The sequence below is a fragment of the Telopea speciosissima genome, chromosome 8 (genome assembly GCF_018873765.1).
Source record: "Telopea speciosissima isolate NSW1024214 ecotype Mountain lineage chromosome 8, Tspe_v1, whole genome shotgun sequence".
NCBI lineage: Eukaryota > Viridiplantae > Streptophyta > Magnoliopsida > Proteales > Proteaceae > Telopea > Telopea speciosissima.
The window spans coordinates 19,366,303-19,386,511 of NC_057923.1; the positions used below are offsets into that span (position 1 = coordinate 19,366,303).

The 20,209-nt window shown below is 40.0% G+C and overlaps 1 protein-coding gene across 1 annotated transcript in view; it reads left to right on the forward strand.

Annotated features, from left to right (window-relative positions):
* LOC122670881 (beta-adaptin-like protein A) overlaps positions 1-20,209 on the forward strand; it is a 129,323-nt gene that overhangs the window by 54,455 nt on the left and 54,659 nt on the right. The window contains exon 5 of the mRNA XM_043867901.1: positions 6,748-6,946. Within this exon, the coding sequence (XP_043723836.1) occupies positions 6,748-6,946 (199 nt within the window). The remainder of the gene's footprint in view (positions 1-6,747; positions 6,947-20,209) is intronic.

Genomic DNA, 20,209 nt, shown 5'->3' on the forward strand with positions numbered 1-20,209 from the left:
GTGAAAAGATGTTTCATCCTAATTTGGTCAAGTTGGGCATGTGTGATTGTGGACAGATTTAAAATTAGGGAAAGCTTGGATGATCTATTCATCCCAAGCACTCTTTATTTATAAGAGTAATAAAATAGTAAACATCTGTACGGTAGCAATGTGGGACTAAACCACATAATAAAATAACAAAGAAAAGACACTCCCCCTCAAGTTGGAGCATATATATCATGCATGCCCAACTTGACTAAGATAGGATGAAACAGCTTGCTACTCAGTCTCTTAGTGAACACATCTGCTAGTTGATCAGTAGACTTCATGAAGGGAACACAAATGAGGCCGGCTTCAAGCTTCTCCTTGATAAAATGTCGGTCAACCTCCACGTGTTTAGTACGATCATGCTAGACAGGGTTATGAGCAATGCTAATGGTTGCTTTATTGTGACAATAAAGCATCATGGGAAGATGGACATCAACACCGATATCCTGCAATAATCCTCTAAGCCACAGAAGTTCACAAATTCCTTGGGCCATCGCACGAAACTCGGCTTCAGCACTGGACCTTGCCACAACATTCTGCTTCTTGCTACGCCATGTGACAAGGTTCCTACCCACAAAGGAACAGTAACCAGAGATAGATTTCCTGTTAGGAGAACCAGCCCAATCAGCATCAGTATAGGCTTCAATCTTAAGGTGACCCGTGGGAGATAGAAGGATTCCCTTTCCTGGAGCAGACTTCAAATACCTCAAAATACGACGGACTGCATCCATATGAGAGGAATAGGGATCATGCATGAACTGGCTCACCAAACTCACAACAACTGCAATATCAGGTCGTGTGTGAGAAAGGTAGATTAACTTGCCCACTAACCGCTGATAAACACCCTTGTCAACAGGCTCACCCTCTTTCTCCCTAAGTTTTGTAGTAGCTTCCATAGGAGTATCTGAAGGATGACAGCCTAGCAGCCCTGTTTTGATCAATAGATCAAGGACATATTTTCTTTGAGAAAGAAAGATGCCCTTTGAAGAGCGAGCAACTTCTATCCCTAGAAAATATTTCAGGGGATCAAGATCTTTGACCTCAAACTCACGACTAAGGAGGAGCTTCAAATCCCTGATAGCATCACCATCATTACCAGTGACCACAATATCATCCACATAGACTATGAGAAGAGTTACCTTGTCATCAACTCGTCTGATAAACAAAGTGTGATCAGCATTACTCTGCCTATAACCTGCTGAAATCATAGCCTTGTGAAATCTACCAAACCATGCCCTAGGTGACTGTTTCAGCCCATAAAGTGCACGCTTCAGTCTACAGACCTTGCCCTTGGTCCTGTCATCGGAGAAGCCTGGTGGAATGTCCATATATACCTCCTCCTCTAGCTCCCCATGGAGGAAGGCATTCTTTACATTTAACTGTTGAAGATCCCACCCAAGATTTACAGCACAAGATAATAGCACACGGACAGTGTTGAGCTTCGCCACTGGTGCAAAGGTCTCCTGATAGTCAACTCCATAAGTTTGAGTAAACCCCTTTGCAACCAGACGTGCCTTATATCGATCCACAGAACCATCAGCCTTCTGTTTGAACACAAAGACCCATCAACATCCAACTGGTTTCTTTCTCGGAGGAAGAGTCACAAGCTCCCATGTATTATTTTTATGTAGTGCTCTCATTTCTTCCAACATTGCTGCCTTCCACTTTCCATTTGTAGATGCTTCCTGCCAAGTTTTAGGAATCAAAACAGAAGAAAGAGAATATACAAAAGCACGAAAAGATGGAGAAAGAGAACTATAAGAAACAACACGAGATATGGGATGTAAAGTACAAGTCCTAGTACCTTTGTGGTGAGCAATAGGTAGGTCGGAAGAAGAAAGTTATGCTGCAAATCTGTAGTCATTGAGCCAATTAAGTAGGACATGAGAACACCATTATTAGCAAGCCACCTGTCCTGAGCAGGGCCTGGGGCAGTAGGCTGAACACTAGTGCCATTAATATTGCTGGTGAGACCACGGCCAGCAATGGCAAAAGAGGCAGATCTGGACCATAAAAGGTAATTCGAGCCATCAAGTTTAATAGGATTTGGTGTGAAGCTGTGGTAGTCAGTCTTGTGGTGACCATCGGTAGGTGGCTGATCTGAAGTAGCTGAAGAATCGAGAGAGTCACCCATACTGCCAGTAAAGAAGTCCAATAATGTCTTCAAGTGAAGGCTGAACTAACTCCAAAAATCAGAGACAGCAGTAGTGAGGTTTTTTGATAAAACCTGAATTGGTGAAATCGATGAGGGTAATAAGGAGTCCAAAATTCTGCAGAAAAGTGGCTTCAACTGAGGTCAATTAACCCTCTATACTGGAAGAAACAACCTGCAGAAAAATCAAGAACAATTGGCAGCAACAACTCCAAGATCGATAGGTGTCAGGGTTTTGCAAAAAAACCTTGTGATAGTAGGATCGATCTCAAGGAGGTCTTCAAATCTGTGAGATAAGAACTGAACCAATAAAAAAGGAATCCTGCTGCAGTTTGTGGTCTTCAAAGGAAAGAGTTAATGCCTTGTAGTTGTTGTAGAAGCAAGCTCCAAAAAACTGAAGATCCAATATCGCAGGCAGGCTTGGCAGGTCCTTATCGAGCAGAGTTATAGTGCATAAAAGAGGTAATGCGGGCAGCAACTGGATCGTATGATCACCTCATCAGTGCTGCCCTATATGGGAATGGAGAACAAGGGAGAAGAAGGAGAGAACAAGAAGAGAAGAAGATTGAAAGAGAGAGGGAGAAAAAAACTGAAATTCGAAGGAGGGGTTTTGTCCCTAAAAGGCCGACCTTGTAGGAAAGGGAGGAAACAATATATATATATATATCATACAGGAGCTCTAACACGGCGGACTATCCAAAGGGGGACATGGGTGGATAAATAATTTTTTAACACCTGCCCGCTCCCAGGGGGACTCGATACCGTGACCCCTGCCTGCTCTGATACCATGTGGACAGATTTAAAATTAGGGAAAGCTTGGATGATCTATTCATCCCAAGCACTCTTTATTTATAAGAGTAATAAAACAGTAAACATCTGTATGGTAGCAATGTGGGACTAAACCACATAATACAAAACTAATAAAATAACAAAGAAAAGAGGTCTAGAATACCCCCACGGTATTCTGGCCATATATCTAACAGTGATATCTATGCACCAACTCGAGGGGGAGTGTTGAGTTATGTAACCCAAAAGGGTATTTTGGGCTTTTTCCCCCATAGCTAGTAGAGTCGGCTATGTGTGGGGTTTATTTGTAATTCTGTCCACTCTTTGAAAGTTATAAATAAAAGGCTTGATGATCACATTGATCATTCAAGCATTCCATTCTAAATTGTTCTGTTAACAATGTGGTTACCTCACTAGGAGCAATAAGAGTTTTTTTTTTTTTAATTATTTTTTTTAATTGTTGGGGTTAAAGTAAGGAACAACCATATTAGAGGCTGATTTGGGAGTAGCTCCGATACATGATAAGCTACGAGAAAGTCGTTTGAGGTGGCATGACCATGTTCAATGGAGGCCTTTGGATGCTCCAGTATGGAGGGATTTGATTCAGATTGAAGGAACTAAATCCTTTCCAGGGACAGACCTAAAATGACCTTAGTAGAAGTGGTGAGGAAAGGCATGCATAGCTTAGGCCTTGTATCAAGTATGACCTTGAAGAGCGCCGATTGGAGAGCAAGGATCTATGTGGCCAACTCCAATTAGTTGGGATAAGACTGAGTTGTTGGGGTTAATTTTTATAATTTGATTTTTTTATATAACATTAGTAGTAGTTGATTTCAAAGTCAGTTTTAGAGTTAGAGTTTGTTTCAGTTTTAGAGTCCAGTTAGGAGTCTTTTGTTATTCGCTTTAAATTCAAGCATGTAATCAACCCAAGACAGATTGGAATGAATGTGATTTCTAAGTTTTTAAACTGCTGCTAAGCATACATGGTTAGTGAGTTCTGGCTTGGCTGATCATCTCCCTCTACTTCTTCTCTTAATCCTCTGTTCTTCTTATCAGGTGTGTCCTCTCCATACTCTTCCTTCCATATTCTTCTTCTTTCTTAGTTCTCATCTTTTCTTTCCTCTACTATGGGTGGTACCTGTTATTGGTGAAAGCCTGATCTCAACTTAATCCAAGAAGTATTGGTGATTCTTCCCCAATATCAGCCGCCCCGCTCGCCGCTAAGTGGGCCTGGAGGTTGGAAGCCCCGAGCTGAATTTTTTGGGACTCGTTTATACTGGGGACAATTTTGTACTTTCGAGGATTAGGGTTTCTCTATATTGTACTCTCTATACTGTACTGAGCGAGACACTATATAGGGGTTATCTCGTAAGGAGGTGTATGTGAGGGTTTTGTAATTTCTTCATTGGAATAGTGGAAGCTCTTGTTATCACTCGGCCGTGGACGTAGCCTATCTTGGGTGAGCCACATAAATCTGTGTTCTGTGTATGTGTGATCTCTTTTTCGTTTTCCTTGTGCAAATCGCTGTGCTGTTGTGTTGTTAATTCTTAACAGTACCCCTGTTTTCTTAACTAATTTCAGCTTGCCTTAATATGATATATCTCACCCAAATTAATTGGTTTGATCTGATATTTTGTGGTTAACCTCCTACTCTCATTCTCTCTTGGATTCAGTTTATTGGTTACTGCTACTGTACTGTTTTCCACAGATCTGATCAACTGTTTCTGTTTTTTTCCTGCAACTGGCCATTGCACCATCTAAACCTTGTTTAAAGTATAGTTTTCTTCCCTGGACCTTGTTAAAGGCCTAGGCGATTCTGCCTCTGAAGTCCTAGACCAGGTGGAGAATGTTTGAGTGAGTTACGGCTCATTCTCTTGACAAGGTATACTGCTGGCTTCTGTTTTATGCAAAGAAGAAGAAGATCAGTTCTTCTTTGTTACTAAGTAAGGCCTGAATTCATGTTAATTACACCAAAGTCCTTCCTCTTTAAAGTTCAATCTGTTATATCCCACGCATTTATTACTTAAATACCCTTTCTTTTATGTTTTGTATGTGATTCATCTACGCTTTATATCAACTTCCATAATTACCCTTTTCTTTTAAAATTTAATTCCAAATTGGTCCCAAGTCCTGTTTACTTTTAAGGACTTGTTTGGGGGGAAAGAAATAAAAGAAGATGGACCTCCTCGGCGCGTACTATATCATCTACTCATTGTATCAACTTCCATCATTACCCTTTTCTTTTAAAATTTAATTCCAAATTGGTCCCAAGTCCTGTTTACTTACTTTTAATGACTTGTTTGGTGGGAAAGAAATAAAAGAAGATGGACCTCCTCGGCGCGTACTATAGAGCATATCTGGGAAGCCATTACATTTGAGATCAGAAATAGACTTCTTCCCATTAGTTCTATGAGCCCAGACACTGTAAGAAACATGCATCTTGCTTATTCTTGGGATCACCCTTCCCCCTCCCCCTCCCCCACCACTCAACTCCCACCCCCCACCCCCCCCCACCCTGCGGCTTTGGATGTATCATCTTTTGTATTTTTTTTCCTCCCCTGGCTTTATGATGTCCTTCGGTTAGTTGTCCCCTTTGATTCTTGTTTTCTTTCCATTGTTGGGGTTCCCCTCTTGGCTAGCCTTTTTAGCTGTTGAGTTGTTTTCTGCTCTTTTCTTTAATCTATTTTCCATTTACCCCCCCAAAAAAAAGGGACTCGTCTTGCTTCAAAAATTACAGATTTGCTATTGAATCCTTAATTTATCTAAAATTCTTGTGGTCCCATACCGACCCAATTTGAGGGTTTCGAAACCCGGATTGCATCAGGATTAAGGTAGACAATATAAAAAGGAGTATTTTCTTAGCATTGGGGAGTGGTTTATGGAACTAACTTTAGTTATTATCCTCGTAATACTCAAACAACCATAGTACTATATCTCGGGCCTACCGAGATATCCGAAATATCCAAAATTTGGCGAAATTTCGCTGAAATATTGCATTTTTTCTGCAAAATTTCGGGAGTCCATCTCTGTGGGTATTTGGCCATATCTAGGCCTGATACTTCATGGTCACCCTTATTTAAGCTAAATAAACACATTTAAACCTTCATATTGCAAAAAAAATGAACTCAAAGTGGTGTTTTGGGTTTGCACCCTTGATTGACTGTATACGGTCGGACCCTGTTGTATAAAATAGTTAAATACATATTGTTTAAGTACTAAAAGACATAATAAGAAATTTAAACAAAGTAATGAAACAAAAATAAAGTCAAATATAGCCTTTAGTTTAAACTTTAAAGTTTAAACTCATAAAGTCATAACTCATAAACTTCATAATAGTCAATAGTTCAATACTCAATACACAAAGTATTTCTATGAAATTTACCGAAATTTACTGAAATGTACTGCTCAATACACAGTATTTCTACGAAATATACCGAAATATACTGAAATTTCGTCGAAATTTGAACTTTTTTCATTTCGGAAGCCCATCTCGTCTCGGTAGTGTCGAAATTACCGAAATTTACCGAAATTTCGGCGATGTATCTCGAAATTTTGTACCATGCAAGCAATTGACTGGATTGACATCCTTACCCCCTGTATTATGCATTTTTGACAATTGGATTTTATAGGCTCAGAGATCTTAGTTTCTTTAGTGCATTTGTATGGAAGTGTTCTTAATTAATTCAATCAGCTTACCTGGAAGAAACAATAATGATAAGAACAACTTTTTCTTGCCTTGTGGAAAAAGATTGTAACATCAGTTTTGCCGCTTGCTTTTGCAGGATAAAGGAATTCAGTGAATGGGCACAGTGTATAGTACTTGACTTGGTTGCTAAGTACATTCCTTCGGACAACAATGAGATATTTGACATCATGAATCTCCTAGAGGATAGACTTCAACATGCAAATGGTGCTGTTGTCTTGGCAACAATCAAAGTGTTTCTGCATCTGACCTTGTCCATGAATGATGTTCATCAGCAGGTGCCTATCAAAGTATCCCTTTATTTAATCTTGTTTCATGCAATTAACAAAATGGCAGATATTATTATCTTTTTCAATTAGAGGGTCCAATGCATTTTCAGAACTTTGGTGGCTCTTTTTGATGCGGTTACGGGGTTCGAAATCCTGGCTCGGATCGCTTATGTGCCCTGTTAGAATAAGTAGTTCTACTCGATAGGGGTATTTCTGTCCTTTTTTATGTTCTTTCTCCCTTAGCTGATTCCTCTTGGGTATTCCTAATTAGAATCGGCAAGGGTAGCTTTCCTATTTGTAGTGTGATTAGTTGTAACTCTTTGAATATAAATAAAGTAGCTTGGTGATCCATATTGATCACTCAAGCATTCAGTTCTACAGGGCTTCTAACATGGTATCAGAGCCAAATCTGATCTAGGAAGAAGTTCTCAAAGTTTTTTTCTTGCCCCCTTCCACTGTTTCTGGTTTCTCCCTTCTCCACCACTCTCGGCTCCTCTCTTTCACTCAGGGCAGCACCTATGAGGTGATCTAATGGAGATTTAGATGCTGCCCTCAAATTCACCTCATTGAAGACTGAAGATTACCGGTGTGGCCTACTGCCGACAGATTCCCTCCACCATTGGAGATCGTGTTCTTCCCTCAAAAGCTGAAGATCGATTTATGTTTTTTTTCTGGAGATTGGTTCCTGCTATTTCTGGTACACACCCCTTCCTGTTTGAAGATTGCAGTATTGGATCAAGTTAAGACAGATTCAGCTCTGCGATTTCTCTCCAAACAGTTTTTTGGCCCAATTTTTGCTGAAGCTAGGGCTTCTTATTGGCTCATCAGAATCAGCTCATATTTTGAGGACTTGTTCTCTACTACAAAAGGGAAACTCGACCTCAGTTTCAGCCTACTCTGACGGCTGGAATTTCTGGAAATTCAAAACCCAGTACTCTGCTCGATTCTGGTAACTGCCCTGCTAGGGTTTTTTATTTTCTCATCAGAAGTTGCTGATCTTTTGCAGACTTGTTCACTACCAGAGGGACTTTCGATTCAAATTTGAGCCTTTTCTGACGGCTAAATTTTTGGGAATTTCAAAACCCGTCTGTTATACACTTTGGACATCATGTTTGATCTTTTCAAATGACTCAGATGGATATGCTCGACCAGAGTACCTTCCTTTTGCTTCTCCCTCTAAACTAGATGGGACTAATTACTTGATGTGGTCAAGGTCTACTTACCTTACTATTGCTGGCCGTGGCTACACAGGACACCTTACAGGCAGCCTTCCCAAACCTGTTGAAGAAGGACCTGCCCTGGCTCGATGGTTATCTCATGACTCTATGGTGATGTCATACCTTATACATTCCTTGCATTCTTCCATTGCACCTGGTTATCTTCTCCTAGACATTGCTGGGTAGATATGGAAGGCTGCAAAGGATACCTATTCCCAGGTTGGGAATGATGCTTAGGTATATGAATTAAGAAAAAAAATTCATGATACTAAACAGAATGAGTTGACAGTCTCTCAATACTATGCTGAACTCCGCAAGTGCTGGCAACACTTGACCATTACTCTGATTATCAGCCCACTACTGATACTGATATTGCTGCATACAGGAAACATGTTGATAAAATTAGGGTTTATGATTTTTTGGCTGGTCGTAATGTTGAATATGATCCGATTAGAGTTCAGATTCTCAGAAAGGATCCTTTCCCTACTCTGGAACAATCCTATGCATTAGTCCACGTTGAAGATCGACGCTGCGCAACTAATCTGAAAAGGCAGCCATCAAATGTGAATATTGTAGTAAGTTATGGCACACTAAGGCCACATGTTGGAAGGTGCATGGTAAACCAGTCGACTTTGAAGCTAAGCGTGCTCCTCGTGGGAAATCGAAAAACAAAGCCAACCAACTGAGGCTGTTACTACTACTCCTACTACTGACACTGGACTATCCAAGGAGGAACTTTAGGCTTTCCGGTGTATGGTACAAGCTTTCGCTCCTTCTACTACATCGACTTTTGCCAGTTCTTCCACCACTCCAGGTTCAAATTTTGCCCACTCAGGTATTTCTTTTGCTGGTCATTGCGCATCGGTAGTCTCTTCTCCTTGGATCATAGACTCCAGTGCCACTGATCACATGACTAGATCATCCAGCCTATTTCATTGTTATTCTCCTACTTCTAGTAAAGATAAAGTTCGAGTGGCTGATGGTTTTCTGTCTTGTCTCTGGGAAAGGATCTATCAGTTTCTCTCCCTCTCTCACTTTATCCTCTGTTGTACATATACCTAAATTTACCACTTATCTTCTATCCATTAGTAGTCTTACCCGTGACTTAAATTGCAAAGTAACTTTCTTCCCTTTACACTGTGTTTTTCAGAATCTGGCAATGGGGTCGACGATTGGATGTGGTAAGATGCATGGTGGTTTGTACCTGCTTGATAATGGGAGTCTTCCTTCACCAAAACTGCCTTCTCCATTCATCAAAGCTCATTAGTCTCTTCTGAACTTCAACAATGGCATAAACGACTAGGTTACCCCCTATTAGGGACTTTATCCTTTTTATTTCCAGCATTAGTTAAATAATGTAATAAGGACGAATTTTCTTATGAGGCCTGTGTTTTGGCCAAACAACATCGTTTCACGTATTCTATTTAAAAGAAGTTCTCCTTTTAATCTTGTTCACTTTGACATATGGGGACCTAGCCATAAACCTTCCCTCTCTGGCCATCTTTGGTTTGTTTCTTTTATTGACTGTTATTCTAGGAGTACATGGGTATATTTACTGCATAACAAAAGTGATGTTTTCTCTTATTTTCAAAATTTTCGTAAGATGGTTCAAACCCAATACCATGCCACTCTCCAGATATTGTGAAGTGATAATGGCAAAGAATATATGGATGGTCGGTTCCAACATTACCTTGCTGCCCATGGAATACTCCATCATGCCAGTTGTGTTGATACCCCAACCCAAAATGGTGTGGCTGAAAGAAAAAACCGCCACCTCCTTGAGGTGGTTCGGGCTCTTATGTTTGCTCATTCTGTTCCTTCCCAATATTGGGGAGATGCTGTCCTTATTGCAGCCTATCTCATTAATAGGTTGCCTACCCGAGTCCTTGACTCACAAACCCCTGTTACTTTATACAGGGCTCTTCCTCCTTTGTCGTTCCCCCGGAAGTTTTTGGTTGTGTATGTTATGCAATGTTATGAGATCCCCAGGCAAACTTAAACCTCGTGGTATTCGTTGTATTTTCTTGGGATATTCTCCATCCCAAAAGGGTTATAAAAGTTACCATCCCCCCACCCGTTGTACCTTGGTCAGTATGGATGTTATCTTTCATGAAACTCTCTCCTATTATCCTTCTACACCTCTTCAGGGGGAGAATTTCAGTGAAGATGTGTTGACCCTCCTGCTCCTCTCCTACCTCCTCATGAAGACAAAGAGGATTTTCCACAGGGAGAGAATTTAGATGCTGAAAATCGTATGGCTGAAAATCCCATTCATGGGGAGTTGACTCCAGTCCAACAAACTATTAGGGAATTTCAGAAGAGAATCAATGACTCTAACCTCAAAACCTACCACAGAGGACATTCCAAAAACAAGCAGCTTCCATCCACTGCAGCACCAGTATCAATCCAGTTGCCGGCTCTGGAACCAGATGATTCTTGTCACACCCCGGCCCGGTTCATAAGGGTCAAGTGTGACTGGATGTCTCTGACATCCAACCAATCCCCTAAGGATCGCAAGTGCAGTACTCCATTTACAAACATATTTCACAAATACAGTAATCAGAGGCAGCGGAAACAATTCAAATAATAGAGATAACATCAGTAATAAGAGAGGTCTAAGTGATATTTCATTTATATAAAGGATAAAACTTGTGATACAACTATACGGTTCTCAAAAGTACCACAAAGTAAAGCTATACAAGAATTATATTATAATTATACTAAAGTGTTATAAACACAAAAGAGTGGGAAAATAGCTTGGATCTAGTAGTATCTTAGGAGAACGCGCAGCCATCGCACAAGCACAAAGCATCGTGCACAACCAGGAGAGGAGTATCAGCTCCATAAGCAACAGGAGAGTCCTGAGAAGGAGGAATCCCCACAGAAACACTAGCAGCGACAAGAGTAGCTTCATCTGTAAGAAAAATAAGGATATCCACGGGGGTGAGCTCTCAACTGAGCCCAGTAAGGGAATGCATGCATACAAACACAATAATTCATGATGCATGTTCTAGCCTAGCATGCTCCTAGCACAGATGTTAAGTCTCATGAGGTTTAAGTACTATTGTAGTAGATGCTAACCTCAGTCCCGGAACTAACACGTCGGTCACCCGAGTGAAACCATTCTACCACGGTGAGGACCTGCCAGTTCCGGAACTAACACATCGGACCCCAACAGACCCCCAAAGACCAACCCTAACTGTTTATTGCCACAGCGGAGTACACACGTTAACATGGGATAGAAGATGGCACCCCGGCATTTTCCCTTCGGCTGTACCACGGGTTGTTTAACACCTCTTCCCCTGTTGGTAAGGGACGTAGTACTGGGTAATGATCAATAACCTAGCCCAGTGCAATCTATTCATGATGTTACAAGTATGAATAGCTGGATTATAGAGTACAGTATTCCACATCAACAATTTAACAATAGCAATAACATCAATGCAATGCAATGCAAGATGGCAAATGCTGCCTAAATCATATGCATTCTAGTGCATTAAAACACAAGCTAAGAAACTATATTCAACAAAGTATTTTCAATGATGCATGATATGGCATCCAGCACAATAGTAAATTAAAATGACAAATATACTCAAATTAAGTTCAAGGTTCCCTTACCTGAAGTTGTAGCTTAGCCTATTTCAAATAACCCTCCAAGAACCCAGCAAAACAGACAAATAACAGTAGAAACAGTCCTAAACAACACACAAAATATCATGTATTAGGTCCTGTGATGGCCCAAGGCCAAGTCCCATAGGGTCTAGGTCATAAATGCACCAAAATATGCAGCCGGATGCAGACCTCCAGGGAGCCGGATGACCGCCCCTAGGCCTGCAACAGCATCCGGCCCTGTGGCCGAATTTGGGGTTTTTGCTCCTACAGCTTGGATCCGTACGTGCATGGATCCAATTGCAGAATTTGGGTTAATTTAAGGTGGGTCAACATAATTTCATAGTTTATTTTGTAAAAAAACCTAATTTAACTTGGGGATTTTGGCTATTTAACCTAAATTAGCACTCTAAGGTCCATTAGGGTTCATGGTTTAGCTGTAATTTGAAAGACAGCTTGAAATTCAGAGCTGAAACTCAGGTCTGAACCATAGACAGGTTCAATTTAAGAGGTCAGAGATGGGTTTTGGTAAATTCAATCCACCTATGCTAAGGTTTAATGGCAGATTTCTTAATAACCTCAATTAGAGATGGGGAAATTAGGAGAAGAAGGTGAAAAGCATAGAATCGTGATGACCAACCTGAAATCAGCAGTGAATGATGGAAGAAGACAATCTCAAATGTGCAGGAACAGCTCCAAATGCAGTCCCAAGCTTCAATTCAAAGTATGAAACCAAAGCTTGAAGGTATAGGTCACTTCTCCCACCTTCTTCTTCTCTTTTTCTTGTTCTCCAAGGCTGGAACGTTTTCTCCCTTCTCCTTAGTGAATTTGTGAATAGTGTATAGTACATTAAGTTAGTCATATATATATGGTTAGTGGGTTAATTAAGTTATGTTTGGTTTTTAAAATAAAATCTATTTTGAGAATTAATTCTAATTTTTGATTTTTATTAAAATTAGTTACTAATTAGTTTATTCTAAGTGTATAATGATGTCACATGACATCAGGGGTAATCTGGGTACGGGTAAATGTCGGGAATAGGATTCCCCACTGGGGGAGTGGGTCCCACAGAGGTAAATTTACTAAGATACCCCAATAATTCTAATTGGTCAGTACGATACACTATAAATACAATTAAATTACACTTACATTGGGTTTAATTGATGGAGGAGTTCTATATGCTGTCTAGCTAGTAGATTCGACACAGGTAGCTTAAGTGCGGGGTTCCATTGGGGTCCTCTGACTCTAGAAGGGCGAGGTAGTTGGCTGTTCGAAATGCCCTTTATAGACGAGTCGCGAGATTAGTCGGAATATCTTAATCGAGACAGCCCGACACTTAGAGATTAACTTGGGCAATGAACCAGAACCTGAAACCACATAGGTCCCAAAAAGTTCAAATTTATTGCGGGTTTCACAATTCTCCAGGTAACATCTCTTCTCCTTTTTCTCCTGAGTTACCTATTTCCCATCGCAAAGGTATTCGGGGTTGTACTCAGCATCCTATTTCTCATGTAGTCTCTTATGATTTCCTTTCTCCATCCTTTCATACATTTGTCTCTTTTCTTTCTTCTATTCGTATTCCCCAGAATTGGCAGGAAGCTTTCACAAATGGAAAGTGGAGGGCGGCAATGTTGGAAGAAATGAAAGCCTTAAAAAAGAATGATACACGGGAGCTTGTGGTTCTTCCTCCAGGAAAGAAACCAGTTTGATGTAAGTGGGTGTTTGTGGTGTAATAGAAGGTAGATGGTACTGTGGATCGATACAAAACACAATTGGTGGCAAAGGGATTTACTCAGACTTATGAGATCGGCTACCATGAGACCTTTGCACCGATTGTAAAGTTGAACACTGTCAGAGTACTACTATCTTGTGCAGTAAATCTGGGATGGGAATTGCAGCAGTTAGATGTGAAAAATGCCTTCCTCCATGGAGAGCTTGAAGAGGAAGTGTATATGGTTATTCCACTGGGTTTCTGATGTAATAAAATCCGCGGCAAAGTATGTAAATTGAAGCGTGCTTTATATGGGCTGAAGCAGTCACCCCGTGCATGGTTTGGACGGTTTCATAAGGCTATGGTTTCTGTGGGTTATAAGCAGAGTAATGCCGATCATACCCTGTTTAAAAAGGAATGGTGAAAATGTGGATGGCATTGTGGTTACTGGGAATGATAATAATGAGATCAGCAAGTTAAAGACTTTCCTTGGCCAAGAGTTTGAAATAAAAGATCTTGGAAACCTAAGGTACTTTCTAGGGATAGAAGTTGCTCGTTCCTATAAGGGCATCTTTCTCTCTCAAAGGAAGTACATCCTGGACTTGTTGACAGAGACGGGAATGCTAGGGTGTCATCCTTCTGATACACCTATGGAAGCTACTACACGGCTCAAAGAAAAGGAGGGTGAAGCTGTTGACAAAGGTCGTTATCAGAGATTGGTCGGCAAGCTTATTTATCTATCTCATACACGACCAGATATAGCTGTTGCTGTGAGTATGGTAAGTCAGTTCATGCATGATCCTCATTCTTCTCACATGGATGCTGTTCTTCGAATTCTCCGATATTTGAAGTCAGCCCCGGGAAAAGGAATTCTTTTGTCTCCAAATGGCCATCTTCGTGTTGAAGCATATATTGATGCTGATTGGGCTGGATCCTCTGATAGGAAGTCAATCTCCGGCTATTGCTCATTTGTTGGTGGAAATCTTGTCACATGGCGTAGTAAAAAGCAGAACGTAGTGGCTAGGTCTAGTGCCAAAGAAGAATTTTGTGCTATGGCACTGGGCATTTGTGAATTGTTACGTCTCAAAGGCTTATTGCGCGATCTTGGTGCTCCTGTCCGTCTTCCTATGATGTTATATTGTGACATTAAGGCTGCTATTAGTATTGTTCACAATCCTGTTTAGCATGATCGTACCAAATATGTGGAGGTTGATAGGCACTTTATCAAAAAGAAGTTGGAAAAAGGGCTGGTTTGTGTTCCTTTTATGAAGTGTGCTGACTAACTAGCTGATGTGTTCACTAAGGGATTAAGTGGAAAAGTTTTTCATCTTATTCTTGTCAAGTTGGGCATGTTTGATGTTTATGCTTCAACTTGAGGGGGAGTGTTAGAATAAGTAGTTCTACTCAATAGGGGTATTTCTGTCCTTTTTTATGTTCTTTCTCCCTTAGCCGATTCCTCTTGGGTATTCCTAATTAGAATCAGCAAGGGTAGCTTTCCTATTTGTAGTGTGATTAGTTGTAACTCTTTGAATATAAATAAAGTAGCTTTGTGATCCATATTGATCACTCAAGCATTCAGTTCTACACGGCTTCTACGTGCCCACATGTATAATAGAGCTCAATTAATCAAGGATAATGGCAATTTCCATAAATTCGGTAATCCAGCACCTTATGAGTACTGTAATCAATGAAGAGGACCCAACTGTAACTAAAATCTTGAAAGAATGATTTTCTGGAATTATAAGTGGGACTGGGGTTAAAACAGGAACAATATAAGAATAGGGACCCTTATGTAATAAAAGTGAATAAGGGCTTGGTCGTAAATAAGGAATCCTGCCCCTTTTTTCAATTTCACAAAAAGAACAGAAACCCAGCGGTAAAGAATTTTGATTCTGATAAGAGAGCTCATCAATGTGAGCTCCAATCGGGCTGAAACTCAACAGGAAGTTCAATAACCTAATGATCAATTGATTCCAACTGATAGGCATTCAAAACAGAAATCAAATGATGAAATAAAATTGCTACAACTTGGGTCTGGTGGGAGAACAACAATTCAGATCTGAGTTTGATTTGTAACTTGCAGCAGAGCTCACGTTCAGGTCTGGAATTTTAGTGTTAGAATCATTCTAGGGTAAGGATGATTCTCCCTAAGTGGTAAAAAGAGAAGGGAGAGAGTGATGGAGAAAAACCCAGATGTGCAGGTCTGAGCGTATCACTGCCTTGCTGGGACAGTAATAGAGCAGAACAAACGGAAGAGAGAAGAAAGGAGAGAAGAGAAAGAGATCGCACACGGAAGAGGGGGGGGGGAGAAACTCGCCACGCACAGCCACCAGGCTCTCAAACGCAACCAACTCAATTCATCTTTTCAATCTAAATCTTAATAGCATAGGTACATGTACTTAAATTGTGTAGGATCGAATGAAAACTCCCAAGAGGGGTGGGAATGAATTGGGTGACATCTCTTTTTGCGAATGATAAAACAGAAACTAAAGACAATGCAAGTGATCAATCAATCAAGAGAGACCACATAGACCAAGGATTTCCACCCAGACAACACAGGTCATGGACTTCAAGTACGCAAAGTCCTTCACACTGTAAACACTTTAAGCTCTTTTGATCAGCGCAAGATGTTCTCCTTTGAATGTAGAATTCGATGCAGCTCTTGTTCACAACCCTTTCAAGATGATATAGAGAATGCATCTCAGTACACAACAGCTTCTCGAGATGATGAATCGATTTGCACACTTGTTGCTTTTGTGATCTCTTGTATTGATACTTGACATCAAATGACTCCACTTATTTATAGGTAAACAAACTAGCTGTTAGAGTCCAGCTTAGTTTCCCATTCAAACATTTGTTTTATCTATTCATTTCCAAGGGAAAACTAGTTGTTGGAGTAGCACTTATATTCTAAGTTTGTTGAAAGTATTAAACCATTTTGGTGTCTAATATTGAATTTATATTTACCAAGAAAAACTAGCTGTTGCAGCTCCTCAACATTAGTGAAGACGTTAGAGTTCCACTCAAGTGGTTAGAGTCCAAATGGCTTATTAATGATGAGTCAAAACATTCAAATCCATAACTACGCAACAATAAATGCTATTGCCCGGAAGATGCACGGCAGTCATGGAAGACCGTGGCTGCAGGAACTCATGATTGTCACTCTCGGACATAGATGGAAGCACAACACAGAAGACCGCATGATTGTCCTTCCTCAGATGACTTAGTCTCATTGCTCTTGGATACTCACGGAGCTCACACGGAAGACCGTTAGGTTCTTCCGTGGACTTAAACAATTAAGCACGGTATTCCATTTAAGATGACTTAGATTTTCTCAAGATTTGCCATTTGAGCTTGGTCGTCCGTCTCTGTTCATGGAAGACCGTGGACAATAGACTTAGACACTTTTCTAAGTCAAACCTTCTAGTTTTTTGGTTTTTTTTTCTTAGGTCCTTTTGATGTTATTTTCTTAGGTTTTTTTTACATTTTGTGGATCTTATACATTAGGATTATAATGATATGCCAATAAGAATCAAATCCTAATCTTGTCTTGAAAGATTCCCCTATTTGATGTGGATTTCAGCTCTTCAATCCTTCAAGTTCATGGAAGACCGGCTTTTGCTTACAGAAGATCATCCTTAGTAGTTCTTCATTCAATCAACATGCTTGCCTTTCTTTGATTATACCTCTTCAAAAGCTTGGTTATCATCAAATTCTCAACACATTAACACACATGTTAGTACACCTAAACACACATCACACAATGGTTTCATATCCAAAAAGACATTTATAAATAAAACCTTTTAGATTCAACAGATTGTTATACCCAATTTGTCACTGAGAAGGGGGGGGGGTCGAATCAGTGATGCCTAAAAACGATCCTTACAAAGTTGCTTCACGTGCACACTCGTCAGTCAGTACTTGAAAGCAAATCAAACACCACAACACAGTGATACGTGGTTGGGCAATGTGCCTATGTCAACTGTGCAAATGACTGTTTGAGCTACGACTCAAATCTGGCTTCAGTATAATGCACAATACAATAATTCGACTGCACCCACAATGAGGAGCACCAAACCCCAATTTGTATCGCACCTACGACACAAGAGCACCAACCCCTAGATTTGTGTAGCATCCACTACATGGGAGCACCAACCCCCTTACAAAATTCAACACATCACCCATTGTGTTTGGAGCTACAACCCCAATTACGCTTGTCATGCACCCACGCAACAGTGTTTACAATTAATCAATATATGTTTACAGTGAAAACCTAAAACATGAAGTCCACCCTTTTTCCCAGAGCAAACTCACATGAAAACAAAGACAAATAAAATCAGACTTGAAATAACCAAACATCCTCTGTCTTCCTTGTCTTCAACCTGTAAACACTGTCTCAGATAACGTGTGACAACTATGCATCAAATCACCAGGCAAACAGAAAATCTCTTCCTTCACAAATTCAGACTAGCAACTTCTCAATTTCGGCAATGTATATCACCTTATTCAATCATGGTGGCGGCAATATCAATATTCACATAACCGTGGCAGCAGTAAAAGAAAGGAGATATTGATATCTCAGGTTCTCTACTCTTCCTTTCTTAGAACATCAATGCAATAATAGCAACAACATCTTCATAACAGTAAATGATTTTCAAAACAAAGTGACATCTGCACCTTAGAGCATATCAGAAGCAACACCTTCTTGCAAAGCACCATGCAGCCACCTTCTCTCAAACTCTGATAAAAAATAGGACCTCATAGCAGCAACTAAACTGCTGCAGCAATTATTCTCTCAAGAGCTTCAGTAGCCGCATCTAACTGATCTTCTTTCTCATTGATCACTCTCTCTTTGTTGCTATTTTTCTTCTCAGATCTCTCTAATGTTTTTCCTGTTCAGTTACAGCTATACACAGTATCAGTAACTAAAACCATTCTCATTTAAACACCCACACAGCAACCTTTGTTTAGCTCTCAAATAGTCAGCCCTCTCTCTCTTTTTAATTCTGCTGCACTTTCTCTCGGATCTTATTGTCTCCCACTATTTTTGCTGTTTTTTTTTTTGGTTGCAGCTCTCTCTCTAAATATATATATATATATATTTCTGTTTTGGAGAAATTGATTCTGCAACCAGGGAGGGAGTTTATGGAACAGCAGCTTCTTCTATAAATAAGATGAGCAGCTAGTAACCGAGAGTCCTTGTACTCTGCACTCCAGGATCACCCACACACAAGCAGTATCTCATCCATACTCGAACTCTTGTTCTCTTAAGAAATTCTGGGCAGCAAGCTTTTCTTTCCTATTTTATTTTATATGATAACAGCCTTAAAAATTGCTGTGCACGCATGAGTGGAACATTCCCAGAATTTTAAAACTCCATTACATAAGTTGCTGAGTCATGATGCATTATCCAAACTGCTGATTCATATGCTTTAATGATCCACTATCTTTTCCAATGTCCTTGTTGAACTCAACCACTTCTTGCTCTTATCCAATTGACTGAGACCTCTTGGCTATTAAACTTATGAACAAAATTCTGTTCATGAATCCCAAGATTGGACTTGCAGAATCAAAAGGAGTTGGCTCAAGTATTATTTAAAGACTCCATGTGCTGTCAACTTGAAACCATTAAGAAACCTTGCTGAAATATAACCGAAAACTCATTCAATAAAGGCTTACTGAGTTCATCTTTACGAATCCTAATCAGATTAGGACTAGGTGTATGAGACCAGTAATGCATTCTCAGATTTTCAATAGCTCTCGGTCTTTATTTCTTCGTATCCTTTCTCCTTTTTTATTTAAAAAAAAAAATTAACCAAAGAGATCCCTTTTAATCTGAAATATTATTCTTTTGAGCAGCAGCACTTTGAAAACAACTTGCTAGAAATATCGCCATATCGTACACTAATTTCCTTTGCTGGACTCTTGAGTTTGAGTCATTGTGTTTTATATTGCATGTGTATAGCTTCAGCCAAAATCCAATTCCATTACTCCACTCGGGTTCTACTTGATTCAGTTGATTGAAGTGTTCATATAAGTCTTGGACTCTCTCTCTTTCTCTCTTCAAAGATATCCAAGTGGCAGCAGCACATAGACCTGTTATCACATGTATTTGGTTGCCCGCGCATGGATAAGCCTTCTCCATCTTCTTTGCTTTTTTTGAATATTTTGCTGTGACCATATATATAGCCCAAGAAGGAAACAATTCAGCAAGTATTCTCGGACTGTAGAACATCATCACCATACTGGGATTTTATAATTACATGAGACTTTAGTTGTACTTTATCTCTTCAATCCATATCAACAACTATGTCCAAACTCAGATTAGCCGCAAGCCTTTGGAGAACTCTTCCATTCACTCAAGAGGAGAATCCTAGTTCTACTAGGACTAAAAAAAAAAAACACATACCAAATCTGAAATTCAGTGTCATATATGATAATGCATACCGAATCTTTATTGATTTAAAAAATCTGCTTCTCATCATATATCCTTGTTGCAACCAACTCCTAGCTTCTTTATTTGAACTTCTGAAATTCGAGGTCTCTCCTTATGCCAAGTCATCAATTAGGATGTCCTTACCATGGCCAAATCTCCATCTTGACGTGAATCAGTAATTGAACCAAGAAATGAACCATAGCAGCTGACCATACACAAGTGTTGATACCAATTTCAATAAACAACGTGTTGCACGTGTACTGTTCAACACATGGATAACATAAATAAAAAGAGAAACC